The sequence below is a fragment of the Argentina silus genome, assembly GCF_951799395.1.
Source record: "Argentina silus genome assembly, chromosome: 4".
In the NCBI taxonomy this organism is placed as follows: domain Eukaryota; kingdom Metazoa; phylum Chordata; class Actinopteri; order Argentiniformes; family Argentinidae; genus Argentina; species Argentina silus.
The window spans coordinates 15143708-15163924 of NC_139658.1; the positions used below are offsets into that span (position 1 = coordinate 15143708).

The 20217-nt window shown below is 41.3% G+C and overlaps 1 protein-coding gene across 2 annotated transcripts; it reads right to left on the minus strand.

Moving 5' to 3' along the window:
• Positions 1-10020: 10020 nt before the first annotated feature.
• LOC310803185 (uncharacterized protein) lies at positions 10021-13727 on the minus strand. Of its 2 annotated transcripts, none has more exons than XM_083667872.1 (3): positions 13647-13727; positions 12182-12559; positions 10021-11764 (listed from the first exon to the last, which is right to left on the minus strand). In XM_083667872.1, the coding sequence occupies exons 1-3, from the start codon at positions 13672-13674 to the stop codon at positions 10305-10307; spliced, it is 1866 nt and encodes a 621-aa protein (XP_083523998.1). In that variant the 5' UTR covers positions 13675-13727; the 3' UTR covers positions 10021-10304. The 2 variants fall into 2 exon arrangements, with proteins under 2 accessions (XP_083523998.1, XP_083523999.1); XM_083667873.1 differs by having other exon boundaries at positions 12182-12500; positions 13647-13714.
• Between the last annotated feature and the right edge of the window lie 6490 nt (positions 13728-20217).

Here is a 20217-nt window from a genome sequence, read left to right on the forward strand (position 1 = left end):
TGCCTCGTGGGGTAAGGATGATCATGAGAAGGGTGAGGGATCAGCCCAGAACTACACGGGAGGAGCTTGGTAATGATCTCAAGGCAGCTGGGACCACAGTCACCAAGAAAACCATTGGTAACACACTACACCGTCACAGATTGAAATCCTGCAGTGCCCGCAAGGTCCCCCTGCTCAAGAAGGCACATGTACAGGCCCGTCTGCCAATGAACACCTAAATGATTCAGAGAAGGCTTGGGAGAAGATGATGTGGTCAGATGAGACCAAAATTGAACTCTTTGGCATAAATTCGACTCTTCGTGTTTGGAGGGAGAGAAATGCTGAATGCTACAATCCCAAGAACACCATCCCCACCGTCAAACACGGAGGTGGAAACATTATGCTTTGGGGTTGTTTCTCTGCTAAGGGTACAGGACGACTTCACTGCATTGAGGGGCCAATGGACGGGGCCATGTACCATAAGATCTTGGACGAGAACCTCCTTCCCTCAGCCAGAGCACTGAGGATGGGTCGTGGATGGGTCTTCCAGCATGACAATGACCCAAAACATACAGCCAAGGCAACAAAGGAGTGGCTCAAGAAGAAGCACACTAAGGTCATGGAGTGGCCTAGCTAGTCTCCAGACCTTAATCCTATAGAACATTTGTGGAGGGAGCTGAAGCTTCGAGTTGCCAAGCAAAAGCCTTGAAACCTTCAGGATTTGGAGAGGATCTGTACAGAGGAGTGGACCAAAATCCCTCCTGAGATGTGTGCAAACCTGGTGACCAACTATAAGAAACGTCTGACTTCTGTGCTTGCCAGCAAGGGTTTCTCCACCAAGTACTAAGTCATGTTTTGCTTGGGGATCAAATACTTATTTCCTTCGATCAAATGCAAATGAATTTATAACTTTATATAATGCGTTTTTTCTGGACTTCTTTGTTGATATTCTGTCTCTATTTGTTAAAATAAAAGTACCATAAAAATTATAGACTGCTCATTTCTTTGTAATCGGGCAAACTAACAAAATCAGCAGGGGATCAAATAATTATTTCCTCCACTGTATATGTAGTTGTCGGACAGCATTCTTTATTCAAGTAACATGGACTGCATGGAGGCAGAGACATAATTGACGGCATCAATTTTATTATAGCTAGACGCTCCATACAACGGACCACCACGCGACAAACCACATCTGTGTTCTCTGAGCTCCAACTTGCTCCGTTAAGACTTCTGGTTTGGCTTTTCTCCGTTTTCGCAGCTTCAAAATAAAAGTGCGAGTTAAAACATAAATGGAAAGTGATGGAATCACAATCTGTCATTCATCCATCCACCCCCTCCTTATAGTGCACTGTACATGGGATAAATATTGGACTGTAGAGAAAATGTATGTAAAATTATGCAATGTATGTAAAATTATCATGATGAAATGGCAGCATATATTGATTCTACAGATTATTCAGAGTATTTGCTCCAATGCTTTTACTGCGGCGCATACAATAGTTTTTGCTCAAGAAGGTAATATGTATCCCATGTACAGTACAAAATATAGTGTTGCTGGATGTACAACACAGTTCCCATCCAAAACTAATTTTATTTGATTAGTAGAGACCCTATTGAGCATTCCCTCCAATACATTTACCGCAGTGTTGAGAATAGTTTTTGCGCTATAATCCAAGATATATTTCATATACAATGATTTGCATTGGCTGCATTTAATTGGCCTTGAAACATGTTTTAAAACCCACCTTTTATACAAATGTCACTTAAATATCAACAAATATTCATCATTGTTTCAGTTTTTCCCAATTGTTTAAAAACATTTCCCAAAACTATAGCTCAATTTCTCAAAACTCTAAACACAAAACTGAAAAAAGTTCACCATTTTGTCAAAACTCTGTTCTCTCTTCTCAAAACTGATTCTTTCCACCAAAACGATACACACAGCCATCATATGAATATCTATTACAGAGCATCAATTAAACATTGGTGTGATAAACTTAAAACTCTACCATGAAAATACTGTTTATATATGTTTTGGCTTCATGAGGCCATGTTACATATTCAAATGCAAAAAAATTGTGTGGAATTCTTTTTTTATTTATTTTTTTACGTTTTTTTTGTTGTTGTTGTCCCAAAATAGGTTGCAAGACTGTTGCCATATTGTAAAACAATACTGTGAAAATAAATATTGCATTGACACAATCATTGTATCAGAATAGGATACAGTGCACGTCTATCCAATGAGCTCCAATTGGGCTAAACTCACAACCCAGCTTCCCAGAGTCAAACTGTAAACTTATAGTTGATACTGCAACATTGTTAGAGTTCTGAGAACACACAAATGTCACCTGTTTTGGCAAAACTCATAGTAATTGCACTGATAAGTAAAATGAGAAACACTACAGTAAGAAAATGTTTAGACTGTCTTGCTGGAGATGTAATGATGAAATCAGAGCACAAATACAAAAAGGTAACAAAGCAAATATTTATTTGTTACTGTAATACAGCAAAATGTTCAGCTGACTGAACTGACTGCAAAAAAAAAGTTTTTCGTAGGACCACAAAAAATTAAAATGCGGTGAAACAGATCTACATGTAAATCAGTCCGCATCCCGCCTCCGATCCTGATATACCTTCCACCGCTGTGCTGAAAAGAATTCTTCGATCGGATTTAGAAATGGGGAATATGGTGAGAGGGAGAGAACTGAAATGTGGGTTGTTAGCGAACCATTTGTGGACCAGAGCAGCCCAGTGGAAACTTACATTATCCAATGACAACGTAGTTGGGCTGCTCTGGTCCCTCTTCCTGTGGGGGGGGGGGGGGTGGGATGAGGATATTGTTGAGTGCATCAAGGAAGGTTAGCAGACGGGCAGTGTTGTAGGGACCAAGTTTGACATGGTGATGGATGACCCCCACGGTGACCAATGGCTGTGTACATGGTCATATTTCCCCCATGCAGGCCAGGGACATCGATGATGACACAGTTGCCAATGATGTTCCTGCCCCGCCGCCTGGTCAGGTTGAACCCTGCCTCATCAATGAATATGTATTCATATGGAGCAGCAATGGAATCAAGTTCAAGCACTCTCTGAAAAAGAGAAAATGACCATATCAGACAATAGGTCTACATACAGGAACACTGAATTTCATAGTGACAAGTTATAAGCTTACATACAGGACTAGCTATAGGCCTACATACAGGACCAGCTATAGGCTGACATACAGGACCACTGGGGTTAATAGTGACATTTCTATACAGAGTACTGAAAGAATTTGGTCAGTTACAATAACCTGCTGTACTCACTTGCACATATTGGTAACGTAGCTCCTTCACTCTGTCAGCGTTGCGCTCAAACGGTACGCGATACAACTGTTTCATTCAAAGCCGATTCTTCAGGACACAATCTATTGTGGACAGGCTGACCTGGTCAATGTTTGGGAAGAGGACATTGTCTTCTATGACTCTGTCTTTAATTTTCCTCAGTGTATTGGCATTATTAGCCAACACCATGTTGATTATGGTGACCTCTTGCTCATCCGTAAATTCCTGGCCTCAGCCACCTCTTGCTGGTAGTCTTTCTATTCCGTGAAAAGTACATACAGTTTAGGCCATACATATTTCATAAATGTAAAACAAAACAACATTACACTATACATTTCTCTAAGCATTGTAGATATCCATAGAAACCATAAAGTTACATGACTGTAATTACTGTAGAGAGTATAGAAGACTACTGAAGTGGTTACTTATCTATTGTCATCTCTAAATGCACAGATAACTGAGGGTTCCGTGAAGCGGCTCAAATTCGTCTGGACTCGCTGCCCAGATTCGGTCATTGTTCTGCCATGATTGAGTACATGTCAACCAAAGTTCCACAGATTTCATTAGACATATTGGCTCGCCTTCCTCCTCTTCCTCTTCGTTCTCCATGCTGCTCCATTTTTCCCCCAACACAGTAGAGGTCACCTGAGGCCTTTTTTATGCTCTGACACATGATTGAAGTGTTTTGCCAATTGAGTTTGAACAGGTGAGAAGTGAGTGAGACCAGTTGGTGATTAGGGTGTGGCATTTTGAAGGCCAGTGTTTTCCAGGTGAACAAAGTGTGCTACATGATGCGATTTGTGCTTAGAGTTTTGCAGTCTGGAGTCTTGTTGTTGATACATAAGCTTCAAGTTTTCAGACTTGTGTGCATGGTTCCATTTTTTGTGTGTATACAATGGAGAAAAACTGTAATGTTTAGACAGCTATTATTATAAAAAAATCCCGTGCCCCGGAAGTACTTCTTTATGTGGCTGAAAAGACGCAGATGGTATTTGGAGCTCAGAGAACACAGATCTGGTTTACTGCAAATAGGGGATTGATTTTAATCTCAACAAACGCAGATTCAGGGCGGAAAAGCACTGCTTTGTTATCTGTTCCACCAGAGAACCTCTATACGGACGGTTCCACGCGGTTCATCTCATCCAGATAAAACTTGAGCACATATTGGCTTAAGTTAGAGCAGGCATTGACATTTGAAAGAAACAGCTGCCTGCATTACAGATACGGGTCATGTTTTCCTTACCTGCACTCATGCGGTGTTTACCGACCATCGACGTTTATAAGTCGACCTGCTCAACTTTGTCACGGCGAGGGATAAATGGAGCAGATTTAAGAGAACTTCCGGTTTTGCGAAAACTTCAATATAAAAGCTCGAAATATAAAATGTCTATTAAAGATGTATTCGACAGTTGTTTCACTGATATTCACAATATATCACAATATATTAATTGCAAACGAAAGAAAATCGAAACATTAAAATTGTGGAGATGGGTTTGATTAGTAAACTGGGCTGACAATATGATGACAGTCGTTATCCTAACCCTAAAATCATGACCACTCTATTCTATTTACATGTGCTTACATGTGAATTACTCTCTGTGTTTGTGAGCCAAGGTCAACTCATCACTTTACAAGTGGTTTGGGTTCATTGTGTTATATCCTGTCTGCGATTAAATCGATACACCCCTTTTTCTCTATTATGACTTTTGAATGTTTCCTAGATGGATGTATAGTCATATTTTCTCTTATTTTAACGTGTGTTTTATGAGTACTATTTTTATGTCATTTCCATTATTGTGTGATGTTTCTTTCCAGTATTTTGACGTGTATCTTCAGCCAAATGATCAATCGGAATTGGAATGTAAATGGTGTCGCACCGCAAGCTCCGGATCCAGCTGAAGACCTGTGGAAAACACTGTTTATGAATCGAGTACTGTTGTTGATGTAATTTGCCAGAAGGTGTCCCCCATTTGATAAAAGGTCCTTTGATGTTCTTGGTAGAAATCCCTTTTGGTCTTGGGATGGTATAAATTGTTTTCAGAATCTTTCTTCGAGGAGACTGCTTATCCGATCTCCTACGTGAGTTAGCACGTATAGTCTTACTAGACAAAATTATTTTCAATCGATTACATTCCTAGAACCTTCGACTACTTCGGTATGTTTTATATGTTATGTTCACACTTTTGATTGTATGACTTGAACTAAGCTGAATAGTTTATATATCTCTTGTCTAAATAAATATTCTCAATTGATGATTACGCTTCTCTCATTTGTCCGAGAATGCAACGGGGTTGAATCTGTACGGTAGGATAATCTGCTTTCACTTTACTTTGAATGATTTTGGCGCGGTTATGCCTAGACATTACATTTACATTTACATTTATGGATATATCTTTATGATCAATTAGTTTGTGTTAGCGCGACTCAATGCTTGACACACAATATGTTTAAGGTGTCCGTTTGGCGTGTGAGGCATTGTGATTAGAATCTTATCTCATAATTAGGAGATTTACTCCCGACATATAGCATTTGTTCTATATGATTTAAATCAAACTTGTACACTAACTATTCTACCTTCCCTCTGGAAATCTAAGACTTGAGTTTAACGCTCACTTCAGTTGCATCAAATTAACAAGACTTGCTATTATTCTTATCTGCCATGTACACATTTTGGGATATACAGAAAAACACTACTGAGTGTGTCTCAATGAAAGTGGGATGGGAAATACTCAGCACATTTCCTAGTAACCAAATCCACTGACTTTGAGAACATCCCACTTTTTTATGTCCAAAACGCAAGCTTCTAAAGCATCCAACCGTGGTACTTCTCGTAACCTGACTGCAGGGTCTCATATATCCTATTCTGTTTCAGAAACGTAGTGAGCTGCTGGGCAACTGCTTTCTCAAGTATTTTTGAGAGAAACGGCAAGTTAGATATAGGCCTATAGTTTTTAAGAGTTTCTGGATCTAGGTTTGGCTTCTTCAATAGAGGCTTAATAACTGCTACCTTAATAGAACTAGGCACACAGCCGGAGGAGAGAGAACGATGAACAAAATCTAGCATAGGAGCCCCTAGGACCGGTAAAAGTTCTTTAACTATCCTAGTAGGAATAGGGTCAAGTAAACAAGGACATAGTCAGTTTGCTGAATGTCTCAGGGCTAATAGAATCAAAAGTCTATTTCTAACCATATCCTGGGTACTGGAGAGTTGCAATAATTCTCCAGATTCACCAATACTTACCTTGTTCGTCACATTATCCACTGTAGTCTGATTTTTGATCTTCAAAATGTTTTCATCAAAGTATAACAAAGAGTCATCACAGTTGAAGTGATTGGCAACTTCATTTGTGCCAGGCTGTCTACTTGTAAGTTGCGTGACTATATCGAAGAAGAATGATCAGATCAGACAGGAAATTCATTAAGGAATGTTGAGTACGACCCAGGGGGTTGTGGAAGGCAAATCATTTTGTATAACTATACTCGCAGTTATTAATCATTTTGTATAACTATAATTGCATATTTTAAAGAACACAATGCAGAGTAATGTGTATGTACCAAGGTGTGCTACTACCAGAGTAAGTCAAAGAACAAAGAGAAGTGCGCAGTACTTATAGGTGAGAAAGCTTCCTATACATTCCATTTCATACTATGGCCAGGCCATATAAGTAGCGTTTTTGGACTATCTTCCAGTTTCTCAACAGACTACTGCAACGCACTCTTGGTCGGGCTCCCCGCCTCCGCCATCAAGCCTCTGCAGCTCATCCAGAATGCTGCCGCCCGTCTGGTGTTCAATCTCCCCAAATTCACCCATGTCATCCTCCTCCTTCGCACCCTCCACTGGCTTCCGGTAGCAGTTCACATCAGATTCAAGACTCTGGTGCTCTCCTCCCGGGCGGCAAAGGGAACAGCCCCTCCCTACTTTCAAGCAATGGTCAGCCCCCAAACCCCTGCACGATCACTCCGCTCTTCCACCTCGACTGGCCACCTGGCACCGCCGCCTCTACGTGGATGCAGTAGCCGTGCTACTCAGTCACGGCTTTTCACTGTCCTGGCGCACCGCTGGTAGAACAAGCTTCCCACTGTTGTCATGACTGCAGAGTCACTACCTGTCTTCTGCCGTAGACTGAAGACCCATCTCTTCAGGCTTCATCTTAACTGTCCCTCCTAAAGACCTCTTCATCCCCACTACCCCTCACTGCATCCACGTCGAGGTGGCGGTGCCAGGTGGCCAGCTGAGGTGGAAGGGCTGAGAGTGAGATTACTCCCAAATTTCTGTTCGATGCTAAGAGGGGTCCTTGGGACGACCCTACCCTAAAGATAACAGTTACCCTCAACGTTTTACATCTCAACTTCAGCATCCAATTTAGCATTTACCTTAAACTGTATCTTCCTGCCATTGCTGGTTCAGAAATGTTACTGTGTTACTGCAGACTCTGTACCTATGCTTTCATTACTGATCTGGTCAGTGTCGTATAGCCAGAATATATGATACCTTACTAGTAAAGTGACTGTAGATAATGTATGTGCCAGATGAATGAAAGCTCAACTGATGGCTATTTCATGACCCTTAAAGGACAACAAAACAGCAAATGTTTTTAAATGTTTAATAAAAAATTAAAATCACCCCCTGAATTGAAACCAAATGGACCCCATGTTCTGAACCCTGTGAAGATGCATCCAACTTGGAGCTGCTGCCTCTGCTGCTGAGTGCAGGTTGCATGTCTGTGTGGCTCCAGTTTCATACCTTCATAAAACACACAGGTGGTTTACATTCTCAGGAGACAGACAAAGAGACAGAGACAAGCAGACACACAGCTTATGTCATGTCACTACCGTCTCCCTGCTCTGCTCTGTTCTGTTCTGTACTGTACAAACAGAACTTTATTTACAGCACTCATTCTCTCTAGCCCGCCGCCAGGGAGGGAGCCTGAAAGTAGTGGGTACAGTAGTTCATTCTGATGGCTGTCTGGAGTATCTGCGGTAGTTGAGTAGACCAAGACAGACTGACAGGCCTCAGTATCCAGAATAGATACACAACAGAGTCTTCTGTCCTTACAAGCAAATATACATAGTCAGTGCTCGATTTGGGATAAAATAGGTGCAGGAACTCTTTTTATTATGATTCACGTCATTGATCCATTACCAACATTCACAAATGACATGCAATAGAGACCCCTCTCTGTTCATCAAATCGATTCAGCAAAACCAATGTAAGAGGCGAGGATAAAATATGCGCATCCAGTCCCCGCGGCAACACTCCTCACATTATCAAACGGACCACTTTGCAAATAAATTACACACATCAGTCAGATAAATGATATGTTGTTGCCGCATTACATGTGTGACGCTAGTGCTGAAAATGTATTCAGTGCCCATTCTGAATTTCTAACAAAAAACATACAACGCCATTACTAATGGGACAGTGAAGCATCTTTTCTTCTTTCGGATCTACACTCCAAACGTTTGGATTTTAAACCAAACAATTACTCTGGGTTTAAAATAGAGATTCTCAGATTTTATTTGATGGTATTTGTGTGCATATTGGTTTCACTATTCAGAAATTACACCACTTTTTATCCACAGTGCCCCTATTTCAGGGTACGAAAAGTAATGCGACAGATTCACGAAATGTCCTAAGCACTGATGTTTAGTATTTGATGGACAATCCGCTGAGAATCGTCTCTGGTGATGCTCTGCTAGTTCTTCTTCATTGTTTGTTTTGTTTTGTCTTTTTACCGAAACTCTTATCATCAGAAAATGACAACACCTGTCAAGCTAATTGTCCCTTTACTTTTGGTGACCATAAAATAGGGGGACTATGCATAAAACGTGTTGTAATTTATGAATGATGAAACCAACATGCACACAAATACCATCAAATAAAACCTGATATCTAGTTTAACCACATAGTAATTGTTTGATTCAAAACCCTTGGAGTGTAGAGCCTAAAGAAGAAAAAATGCTTCACTGTTCCATTACATAAGTAGACACTGTATAACCGGTATCTGATAGGTGGAATTGGAACGCAGTTACCCAAAAATTCAATGTGCCGGCGCAAGTCAAGCACTGCACACAGTACAGTATGTGGTACAGCCAGCACATCCCCCCCACCTTCTTTAGGGCTCCAGCATGCTCCTCCTTGAAACTCCTCCCTCAGTCATGTATTCTCTGGTGTTTCTTTCGGTCTCCTGCCTCAATGAAACTCTTCCCACAGTGGGAGCAGTGGTATGGCCTCTCTCCTGTGTGTATTCTCTGGTGTCTCTGAAAGGATGTTTTCTGACTAAAACTCTTCCCACAGTGGGAGCAGTGGTATGGCCTCTCTCCTGTGTGTATTCTCTGGTGTGTCTTTAGGTGTCCTGCCTCTTTGAAACTCTTCCCACAGTGGGAGCAGTGGTATGGCCTCTCTCCTGTGTGTATTCTCTGGTGTGTCTTTAGGTGTCCTGCCTCTTTGAAACTCTTCCCAAAGTGGGAGCAGTGGTATGGCCTCTCTCCTGTGTGTATTCGCTGGTGTGTCTTTAGGTATCCTGCCTGGCTGAAACTCTTCCCACAGTGGGAGCAGTGGTATGGCCTCTCTCCTGTGTGTATTCTCTGGTGTGTCTTTAGGTATCCTGCAGTGTTGAAACTCTTCCCACACTGGGAGTGTCGTAGAATTTAAGTAACAATACTTTTAAATAAATTACCGTGAACCAGAGCTGTTGATTCATTCAAAGACTTTATTCACAGAGAATATGTAGCCGTTCAGGTTTGCAAAGTTGACCCTGTTTTTACCTCAGTCACCTGTCTTTATAGATTTCACACAGGTTAACGCCTTCTATTCAACGCATTTCTGTTTCCTGTCTACATACACCAATAACATTCAAGAATTACATTTCGTCATCAAGGTGGGCGACTCCCATCTGGCTGGCGGCCGTTTGTCTAATCAGGCCTTTCTAACACCCCGGCTCTTTTCAAAACCCTTTTGTTTTGTTTGTTTACAACTTTGTTTATCACTGATTTACCCTATTTTTTAATTACTCGATCCTGGTTTCTGCAGCTTTGATCCTTTGTTTTCTTCACCTCTAGCCAACCCCTCAATCTGACCTTACCCCTCTTTACTGCCTTCTCCAAATGTTCTAGGACCATCTGTTTTCCTGTGATCTCTTCGCTAGGTGTGAGATTACTAACCCTAATATTGTCTTTAAATTTACCATAGGAGCAGTGGTATGGCCTCTCTCCTGTGTGTATTCTCTGGTGTGTCTTTAGGTGTCCTGCCTCTTTGAAAGTCTTCCCACAGTGGGAGCAGTGGTATGGCCTCTCTCCTGTGTGTATTCGCTGGTGTGTCTTTAGGTATCCTGCCTGGCTGAAACTCTTCCCACACTGGGAGCAGTGATATGGCCTCTCTCCTGTGTGTATTCTCTGGTGTGTCTTTAGGTGTCCTGCCTCTTTGAAACTCTTCCCACAGTGGGAGCAATGGTATGGCCTCTCTCCTGTGTGTATTCGCTGGTGTGTCGTTAGGTATCCTGCCTGGCTGAAACTCTTCCCACACTGGGAGCAGTGATATGGCCTCTCTCCTGTGTGTATTCTCTGGTGTGTCTTTAAGTTTCCTGCCTGATTGAAACTCTTCCCACACTGGGAGCAGTGGTATGGCCTCTCTCCTGTGTGTATTCTCTGGTGTCTCTGAAAGGATCTTTTATGACTAAAACTCTTCCCACACTGGGAACAGTAGTATGGCCTCTCTCCTGTGTGTACTCTCTGGTGGTTGTGTAAGTCTCCTGTGCTGTTGAAACTCTTCCCACACTGGGAGCAGTGATATGGCCTCTCTCCTGTGTGTATTCTCTGGTGTGTCTTTAGGTGTCCTGCCTCTTTGAAACTATTCCCACAGTGGGAGCAGTGGTATGGCCTCTCTCCTGTGTGTATTCGCTGGTGTGTCTTTAGGTATCCTGCCTGGCTGAAACTCTTCCCACACTGGGAGCAGTGATATGGCCTCTCTCCTGTGTGTATTCTCTGGTGTGTCTTTAGATGTCCTGCCTCTTTGAAACTCTTCCCACAGTGGGAGCAGTGGTATGGCCTCTCTCCTGTGTGTATTCGCTGGTGTGTCTTTAGGTATCCTGCCTGGCTGAAACTCTTCCCACAATGGGAGCAGTGGTATGGCCTTTCTCCTGTGTGTATTCTCTGATGTGTCTTTAGGTGGCTCATCTTACCAAAACTCTTCCCACACTGAAGGCAAGAGTGACTCTTCTCACCTCTGTGATTCTGTGACTGTGATTTGAGGTGAGTTGGACAAATTAAACTCTCACTGCAATCTAAACAGGGACGGGTCCTGCAGGTGTGACTTCTCAAATTCTCTGGCTCACAGAAACTACTAAAGCAGTCCAAGCAGTGGTGATTTTTCCGTCTTGAGCACCTCTGTCTGTGTTGTTTATGGTTTCCTGATGTGGTGGTGCTAGGTTCTCTGTCTGAGCCTGGGCTGGAGCTCTCTCCTGTAAGAATAGGAATATTCAAGATTAGAAACAAGGTGAAAACAAGTAGTGCTTCCATAGGCTTAGCAGTGACAGAAGTAACACAGCATCTCTGGGGTCTGCACACGCTGTGGGAATCCAAGGTTGTCAGAGTGTGTTCATATTACACAATGGAAATAGATACCTAATCAATGTTTCATGATTAACAATTGACTTGAAGTGCATTTATTATAGGCCTACCTTTGACTACTTCCCAATTGCTCAACAGTTGTAATTCCATGATCAGTCATAGAAGTTGTATAAATTATAAATTGTAATTTTTGTTTGAATTAATTAACAATTGCTGCGTGGAAATCATGGGAGAATAAAACATATCTGTTGGTTTCCGTTTAACTACTTATTAATTTGGCCGTAACCAAGTACATTACCTGAACTTACCATCCTCACCATCATTCTCCTCCACTTCATTTTCTCCTTGCTCTTCTTTCATTATCACATCTGTATCCTCCATTTCCTCTTTTCCCTCCTCATATTTCACCATCACATCTTTCTTCTCTTCTTCTACTCCTTCCTCCTCTTCTTTCACCATCACACCTTTCTTCTCTTCTTCTACTCCTTCCTCCTCTTCTTTCACCATCACACCTTTCTTCTCTCCTTCTCCTCCTTCCTCCTCTTTCACTACCACATTGAGTTCCAGTGTTTGACTGCAGTATTCCAGCTTCACTGCCACCATCTTTGGACCCCGTGATGTGCTTTTCTGGGTTGAAGAACCATAAGACTTGGGTTCAGACATGGTATATGGGCTGTGAGGTGGGTCTGTGTAGTGTAAACAAATAAAGCACAAACAGTGAAGGATACATTTCACAAACCATATAAAAAAACTCCCTTAACTCTACCCTAATCTTCTCACTGCTAGCAATGCTAGCCTGGGAACAAGGGTGTCAAAAACAGGTAGGACATAAACATATGAATTGTTCTGTGAATACAATAAAATATAGGCTATGTATAAAATATGTTTGATCTAACCACATTTCACATCAACATCATAAGTCAATGTTAAATCATTCGATATAGGATACACATTGCCTTACAGAGCAAAACCTATTCTCGGTGCCACGGTAAATGAGTATTTGCTACAATACATTTACCCCAGTCCCTAGAATAGCTTTTGCTCTATAAGACAATATGTATCCCATGTACAGTGTATTACAGTGTATTGCATTGGGGGTTAAAAGGGTGTGGAAAATATAGTGTTGCTGGATGTAGGACACAGTGCCCCTCCAAAACTAATTTTATTTGATTAGTAGAGACCCTATTGAGCATTCCCTCCAATACCTTTACTGCGGCGCCAAGAACAGTGTTTGCTCTATAAGGTAATATATATTCATATTCAGTGATTTGCATTATAGCTAATGGTATGGGTGGAGTAAATGGCCAGCAAAAGAGGGGCAGAGTGCCCCATGATATCACAGCATATATAGATTCTATAGACTCTTCTGAGTATTTGCTACAATACAGTTACTAGAATATTTTTTGCGCTATAAAAGAATGTATTACAGTTTAAAAAAAAAAAAAAATACTTTGGTACTTTTATTTGGAAAACATTCCGTGACCCAGAAGTGCTTCTTTGATGTGGCTGAAAAGACATGCTATTTGCAGCTCAGAGAACACAGATCCGGTTTACTGCAAATAGGATATTGATGTAATACAAACAAACGCAGATTCAGGGCGGAAAAGCACTGCTTTGTTATCTGTTCCACCAGAGAACCTCTATACGGACGGTTCCACGCGGTTCATCTCATCCAGATAAAACTTGAGCACATATTGGCTTAAGTTAGAGCAGGCATTGACATTTGAATGAAACAGCTGCCTGCATTACAGATACGGGTCATGTTTTCCTTACCTGCACTCATGCGGTATTCACCGACCATCGCCGTTTATAAATCGACCTGCTCAACTTTGTCACGACCAGGGCGAAATCGAGCAGATTTAAGGGAACTTCCGGTTTAGCCAAAACTTCAAAATAAAAGCTCGAAATATAACATGTCTATTAAAACGTTGATTTCGATATATTGGACAGTTGTTTCGTTGATATTGATGCAGTAATCACAATATTAATTGCAAACGAAAGAAAACAAATACATATTTCGTCACATTAACAAGACTTAATATTATTCTTATCTGCCATGTACCCATTGGATATACAGAAAAACATTACTGAGTGTGTCTCAATGAAAGTAGGGTGGGAAATAGTCAGCACAGTTCCTAGTAACCAAATCCACTGACTTTGAGAACATGGAGATGTCATTGGGTTTTTCATCTGGCTCTAATCCCACTCACAGGAGGTGTGTTGGTATCTCTGCTCCGCTGACATTGTAAATATTTAACTAGCTCAGGAAATGCTGAATGATAGAAAATCAGGTCAAATTTAACATCAGATGGTTGATATCCAGAACTCAGTTAATAATTTTTTAATATTGTACTATAGACAGTTAGACAGTGTATGTAACACTTGCAACCATTTAACCCTGGTCACATCACATGCCACATCTGGCATACCACCAGGCCCCTTCAGGCAGGCTCAAGCAAATGCTCAAATCCTATTTGGTGGTGTGGCTATACTATTCTGGTGGTGAGTTAGGAAGAGTCACACATAGAAGATGACATACGAAAGGGACAGGTTGGCCAGCAGAAGCCTGTCTGCTACTGAGAAGTATGAAGAGAGTGACAGAGACATACACTCACCGAGCACTTTACTAGGAACACTATACTAATATTGGGTAGGGCCTCCCTTTGCTCTCAAAACAGCCTCAATTCTTCGTGGCATTGATTCCACAAGATGTTGGAAACATTCCTTTGAGATTCTGGTCCATGATGACATAATTGTATCACGCAATTCCTGCAGATTTCTCAGGTGCACTTTCAAGCTGTGAATCTCCCGTTCTACCACATCCCAAAGGTGTTCTATTGGATTCAGATCCGGTGACTGGGAAGGCCACTGAAGAACACTGAATTCATTGTCATGTTCTTGAAACCAGTTGGAGACGACTTTTGCTTTGTGACATGGTGCATTATTATGCTGGAAGAAGCCATTAGAAGATGAGTAAATTGTGGTCATGAAGGGATGCACATGGTCAGCAACAATACTCAAATAGGCTGTGGCAATGATTGATTGGTATTAACGGGCCCAAAGTGTGCCAAGAAAACATTCCCCACACCATTACACCACCTCCACCATGAGAAGGTGTACAGGTGTTCCTAATAAAGTGCTCTGTGAGTGTACATCTGTGCCTAAGCTTGATTTTATTTTGTCTCAGTTTTCAATATTTGCCTCAATTGTTTTGTAATGTTTTGGGGTTTTTATTTTCTTATCATTATTGTTGTCTCATTTTCACTGTATATTGTTGGTCTTATGGAAAATGGAAAAATACAATACAAATATTATTATTAAAAAGAGGGATACACCTGTGTAGAGAGAGATATTTATATCTACTTCTGCGGCTGAAAGTGAAGGAAAGGCCCCCTATTGGTAGTGCTGTAAGTGAAAAGAGAATCTTCTTTGCCCCCTGCTGCACAGATATACACACTGCAGCTAAAATGGTAGTTGGTTATGATGAACCAATCATCAGTGGGCTTCCGACAAAACTTTTGGTAGATGCTCAGTGAGATCCTTAGGATGACCCAACCCTAAATCTAACAGTTACCTAACCCTAACCGATTTAAAGCTCAACTTCAACGGAGTGATGTCCAAGTTCGGCCCTCCCAAGCATCCCACTTAGCATTTACCATAAACTGTATCTTCTTGCTACTGCTTGACAACCTGGTTCAGAAATGGCATCGTGTTACTGTGGACTCTGTACCTGTGCTTTCATTACTTATCTTGTCAGTGTCGTCCAGCCACATTATATGATACCTTACTTGTAAATGAGTCACTTGTTGTATATTGTAAATAATGGAACGCGAGGCAGGAAAGTGCATAGTAGCTTTAGTATAGCATGGTAGTAAAGGACACCGGACAACTGTTACACCCGCTTCTTCTATGCACATCTGATTTACTATGTAATGCTGCCATATACTGGCGCTAATCAGTATGAACGCAATATACCACATATCGCTCTTTTTTAAAGAAGCATATTATTTCGTACAATGAAATGCATGTATAAGATGTAACAGAATATCCAAATATAAATCTGATTGTAAACAACTTTTAGTAAATGAGTTACTTAATTACTCTGAATATACAAATGAAATAAACATTTCCGATGAAATAAACATTTCCTGGGTACCTGTAAAGGAAAGTGTAATACAAACACATTTTCACAGATGCAAACACTAACAGTAAATAACAAATTGTCATATGTAAAAGTCCATTCAACATTCCCTTTTTTTAATTTATTTTTTTAAAGTCTTTAAGTCACATAGTCTCTGTGCCACGTAGGAGCCTGAGTGAGTCTCCGTAACAACAGGAGCCTGGTGGAGGAGGAGGGTGAGTCGGCACATAAGCATCCTCTGGTAGTGCAGATGCCATTTGAATGTCTGTGTTACCAAGAGTAACAGGAGCAAGGTGCATGGTGTTTGAAACTCTACCGTCAGAGAGTTGGAAAGTCGCAGGTTCTTTCTGAGCGATGATGATCTGGTAGGGTGACTAACCTTGGCGTTTCCTTTTCGGATTATGCCAGGTTTCTTGATGCGCACATAACTCCCACACTGGAAAGTAAGGGTCTGTATACCACGATGCTGGTCTGTGTACTGTTCAGTCTTTTGCTGTCTGTCTCATGTCCTCACACAACAAGGCCTCTGATGTTCAGCTTTGTAAATCAAAGGACGACCATGCAGGAGCTCAGAAGGTGAAGCTTGTGTTACTGCATGAGGAGTAGCATGGTATGTGAGCAGAAAGTCTGTGACAAAGGGCTTCCAGGACTGACCCTCGATGTCAGCACTCTGTTTCATCTTTCGATTTCTCCATTGCTTTGTGAATAGTAGACAGAGCTATAGAAGTGTTAAATGTCTGTCAGTGAGAAATGCTTAGAACTCAAACTTAGAACAAAAGAGGGGCCATTGTCCGTGACCAACTCCAATGGGTTTCCTTCGTGGCTGAAAACAGTAGCCAGGAACTTGATGACCGTAGCAGGGGTCACATCGGAGGTAAACGCAAGGACTGTGGTCCATGCGCAGCGATAATTGGCTTCTGTTAACGGAAAATATCCATTCCGGTCAGCTATTTGAAAGAAAAGACACGCCTCTGCTGTGGAAGACACTGAAGAGAGACGTGGATAAATTAGTTGTCAATAATGGTTGTCATTTTTACCAACACGGTCTCTCAATAGTGTCCTATTCGTCACCAAAAATATCTGACTCTGTAATGTTTTGGTATGATGAGCAGACCCAGGTGCGGTGCATATAAAGGAGGCCGACAAGTAGGCAGCGATACCAAACAAAATAATTTTGACTTGAAAGTAGAATTGGCAAAAGGATACAAACACAGACTTTACTCAAAAACAAAAAGGGAGAAAACAAAGTCTCCAAAACAGTACTTGTATAAAAAAACTCGACGATTTTTGCAACATTGAGTCCTGCCTGTTTTCTGCGCTTGGTTCTGCCCTGTACCACATTACACCTTCACCTTCCCCCACCCATTTGTTAACAATGGCCAGGTGCAGCTGACAGTACATAGAAACCCGTTGTCCCACTGAATCATACAGTATATATTATGTAAATACAGTATGTAAATACAACTACAAAATTCAAAGTATATATTTCTATCATAACTGGCATTTCTATCATTAAAATTCATCATAATTGTTTGTTTAACAGGTGATATGCAACATTTTCTATAGGTGCAAGTTTTTAGGGAGCACCCCCTTGTGAAATATACTTCCTACGTCCCTTCATAAATGAACACAACTATTTTATTATTTTCGTGATGTAAAATTGAATTGATAACAGTTCTCTAAAATATGCAACATTTTGGCTACAGTAAATTCAATGTTTGAATGTCAACCTTCTATGAAGTAAAATAATTTGTTAAATGAAGAACTTTACTGTTCTAGGGGAGGAATGGGATTGGATTGTGCTCAGCATTTAAATTGTATCTCTCGAGTGGCTAGATAAAGTCTCACGCTTTTGTTTGTTAATGGGAAACGATTTGAGCTTGTTGAAACGACGGAGCTGAAGCACGCACACATAGGGGCTGAATCAAAATGTAGCCTACAGATCATGAATGTCACACATACCAACAACTGTCCAAGGCTACAGCAATTATATGACACCGATATGAAAGTACTTCATTTGTAGCCGACTATGATACATGATATAATGGACAGGGGAGAAAAAGAACAGTCAAACTGTATCTGCAACTGCAAATGCCTCAGGGCAGTAAAACAGTGAAAATCGTCACGTCATTGCAGATGGCATGTAAAAAATGTTTAATGATTCATGAAAGCTCTCATTTCAATCATGTGAAATAGGTTCAACGTGAACTTGCGGTGATAGAGTGGAAAATTATTGACACGAACTGCGCTCTTTGCTTTGTGTCCATATAGCCTTTGCTTTAATGCGCGCAATCAACTGAGAAACATTAAAATGCTATGAGTTAATAATATGCAATTTCGCATGTCTAACATCATTTTATGAAGTGTCCATGAAGACATGATTTGTTCGAAATGAAGGTTCATCCAAGGAATATCTCCGCCAGAAAAAAGGCCCTATGAGAAAAAGTTCCCCCATCTATGCAATGTAAGCACATCAGACATTTTTTGTAGTTTAGATTTAGTGACTACGTCAATCCAATCTATGTGTGCTTGCTGGGCAGGGAACTACTGTAACTGCAAAAAAATTAATTTTGACTGTTAGGTTACTTTGTTGTCACATTTCTGCCAACTATTTAAAGGACAAACATATATGGCACACTTTTGTCATATATGTGTGTTCTCTACACTCCTACAAACATTACAAACCATAACTGGTCTTACTGGACGAATACTTTATTCAGGTATGGCCATTAAAAATAAATGTGGTTTCAGCTTTGCATTTATGTTGATAGGTATTGTGATGGCCCAGCCGGTGAGCAGTGCCCCACAGAGACACCTGGTGGCCACCGGGGCAGGCAAAGGCAGCCACGGGGTGTAGTGGTGGATGGGAGGTACTATCCCAGTTCTATGTCCTGGAGACTCCGCCCCAATCAGATGACTCAGCTTACCGCTCACAGGTGTGCTGAGTTAGCTCTGCGATCCTGAAGCCTTTTATACTCCCCAGGACAAGCTGAAGACAGACTGGCTGGAGGAGCGAGTCGAGACCAGATACCCGCTAAGCCAGTCTCATCCCGAAACGTGAGAGAAAGCCTGGAAGCCGGAGAGGAACCCCCAACCAACCGGAGGAAGACGAAGCCGAGCTGGGGCGAAGATGTCAGTGGCAGGGACCCGATATCCGACTAACTTTGGCCTGTCTCTCTCTCATCACAGGAAGAACCAGGCAGAGCGCTGTAAGGCCAACCACCAACCCGGTGAAGATTTGAGTTGCCTTTCGCCTCTCCCTTTTTCCCGCACCTTATGAATAAAAACCCTAAGTTGATTTCACCTCAACCCCTGTTTCTGCCTGTTCTTATTCTCATTGGTTGACCCACTGTTGCGCCTATCGACCAGGCTCCCACAGTATGTGTCTCTTGCTTAGAAACACCACCACTCATGGTGTAAACACTACTCCCATAGCCTGGACACAGACTCACCCCCTACATACTTGCAGAATGTCTTAAGATAATGTACAACCAGACACACACAACACACAGCCACGCATAGGTGCACATGTGTACACACACACACACACACACACACACACACACACACACACACACACACACACACACACACAGAACAGCATTTGTCTTGGTTTGACCCACAACATCAACTGGAACCCTACACAAATCTTAGATGCTTAATTTTTTCATGCTTAATGAAGTGAAAAAGATGTATAGGATAGAGTGAGGTAAAAAATTAAATGAAATAAATGTAAAAGGATGTAAAACAATGAGTAGAGTGACCATTCCAAAATGGTCTGAATAGTCCACTCTTATGTGTTTTTTGTTGTAGGCTTATTGTTTCTTTTCTTTCTTTCAGCTGCTCCTCCTCCTCACAGTATATTATTCTGTTTTTTTCTTGGTTTCTTGGTCTCACTTCCATTTTTAGCATCTGGGCATTATTTTTCATCAGTCTGGAGGACCTCTTTCTTTTCATCCTACTCTATTTCGGTTGTTTTCTGTCTTCTTGATCAACACTACTCGATCCCTCAATAGTGACTGCTCTCTAAAAAGAATTTTTAGATGTAAATTAGCCTATAAGATGCTGAAAATCGAGTGCACAGGCTTCAAGAAAATGGAAAAACAGACATAAAGTGGAACTGTTGAACAAGAAAACAACAACTATTTCATAAGACATAATAATTTCAGCCTTATACATTTGAAAACATTAAAAGATATCTTA

Coding starts and splice junctions, on each gene's coding strand:
- LOC310803185 (XM_083667872.1), bottom strand. CDS start 13,674: ATGGTCGGTGAATACCGCATGAGTGCAG. Junction 12,560..13,646: donor TGAATACCGCATGAGTGCAG/GTAAGGAAAACA, acceptor TACACTACACAG/ACCCACCTCACAGCCCATAT. Junction 11,765..12,181: donor GGAGAATGATGGTGAGGATG/GTAAGTTCAGGT, acceptor CTATTCTTACAG/GAGAGAGCTCCAGCCCAGGC.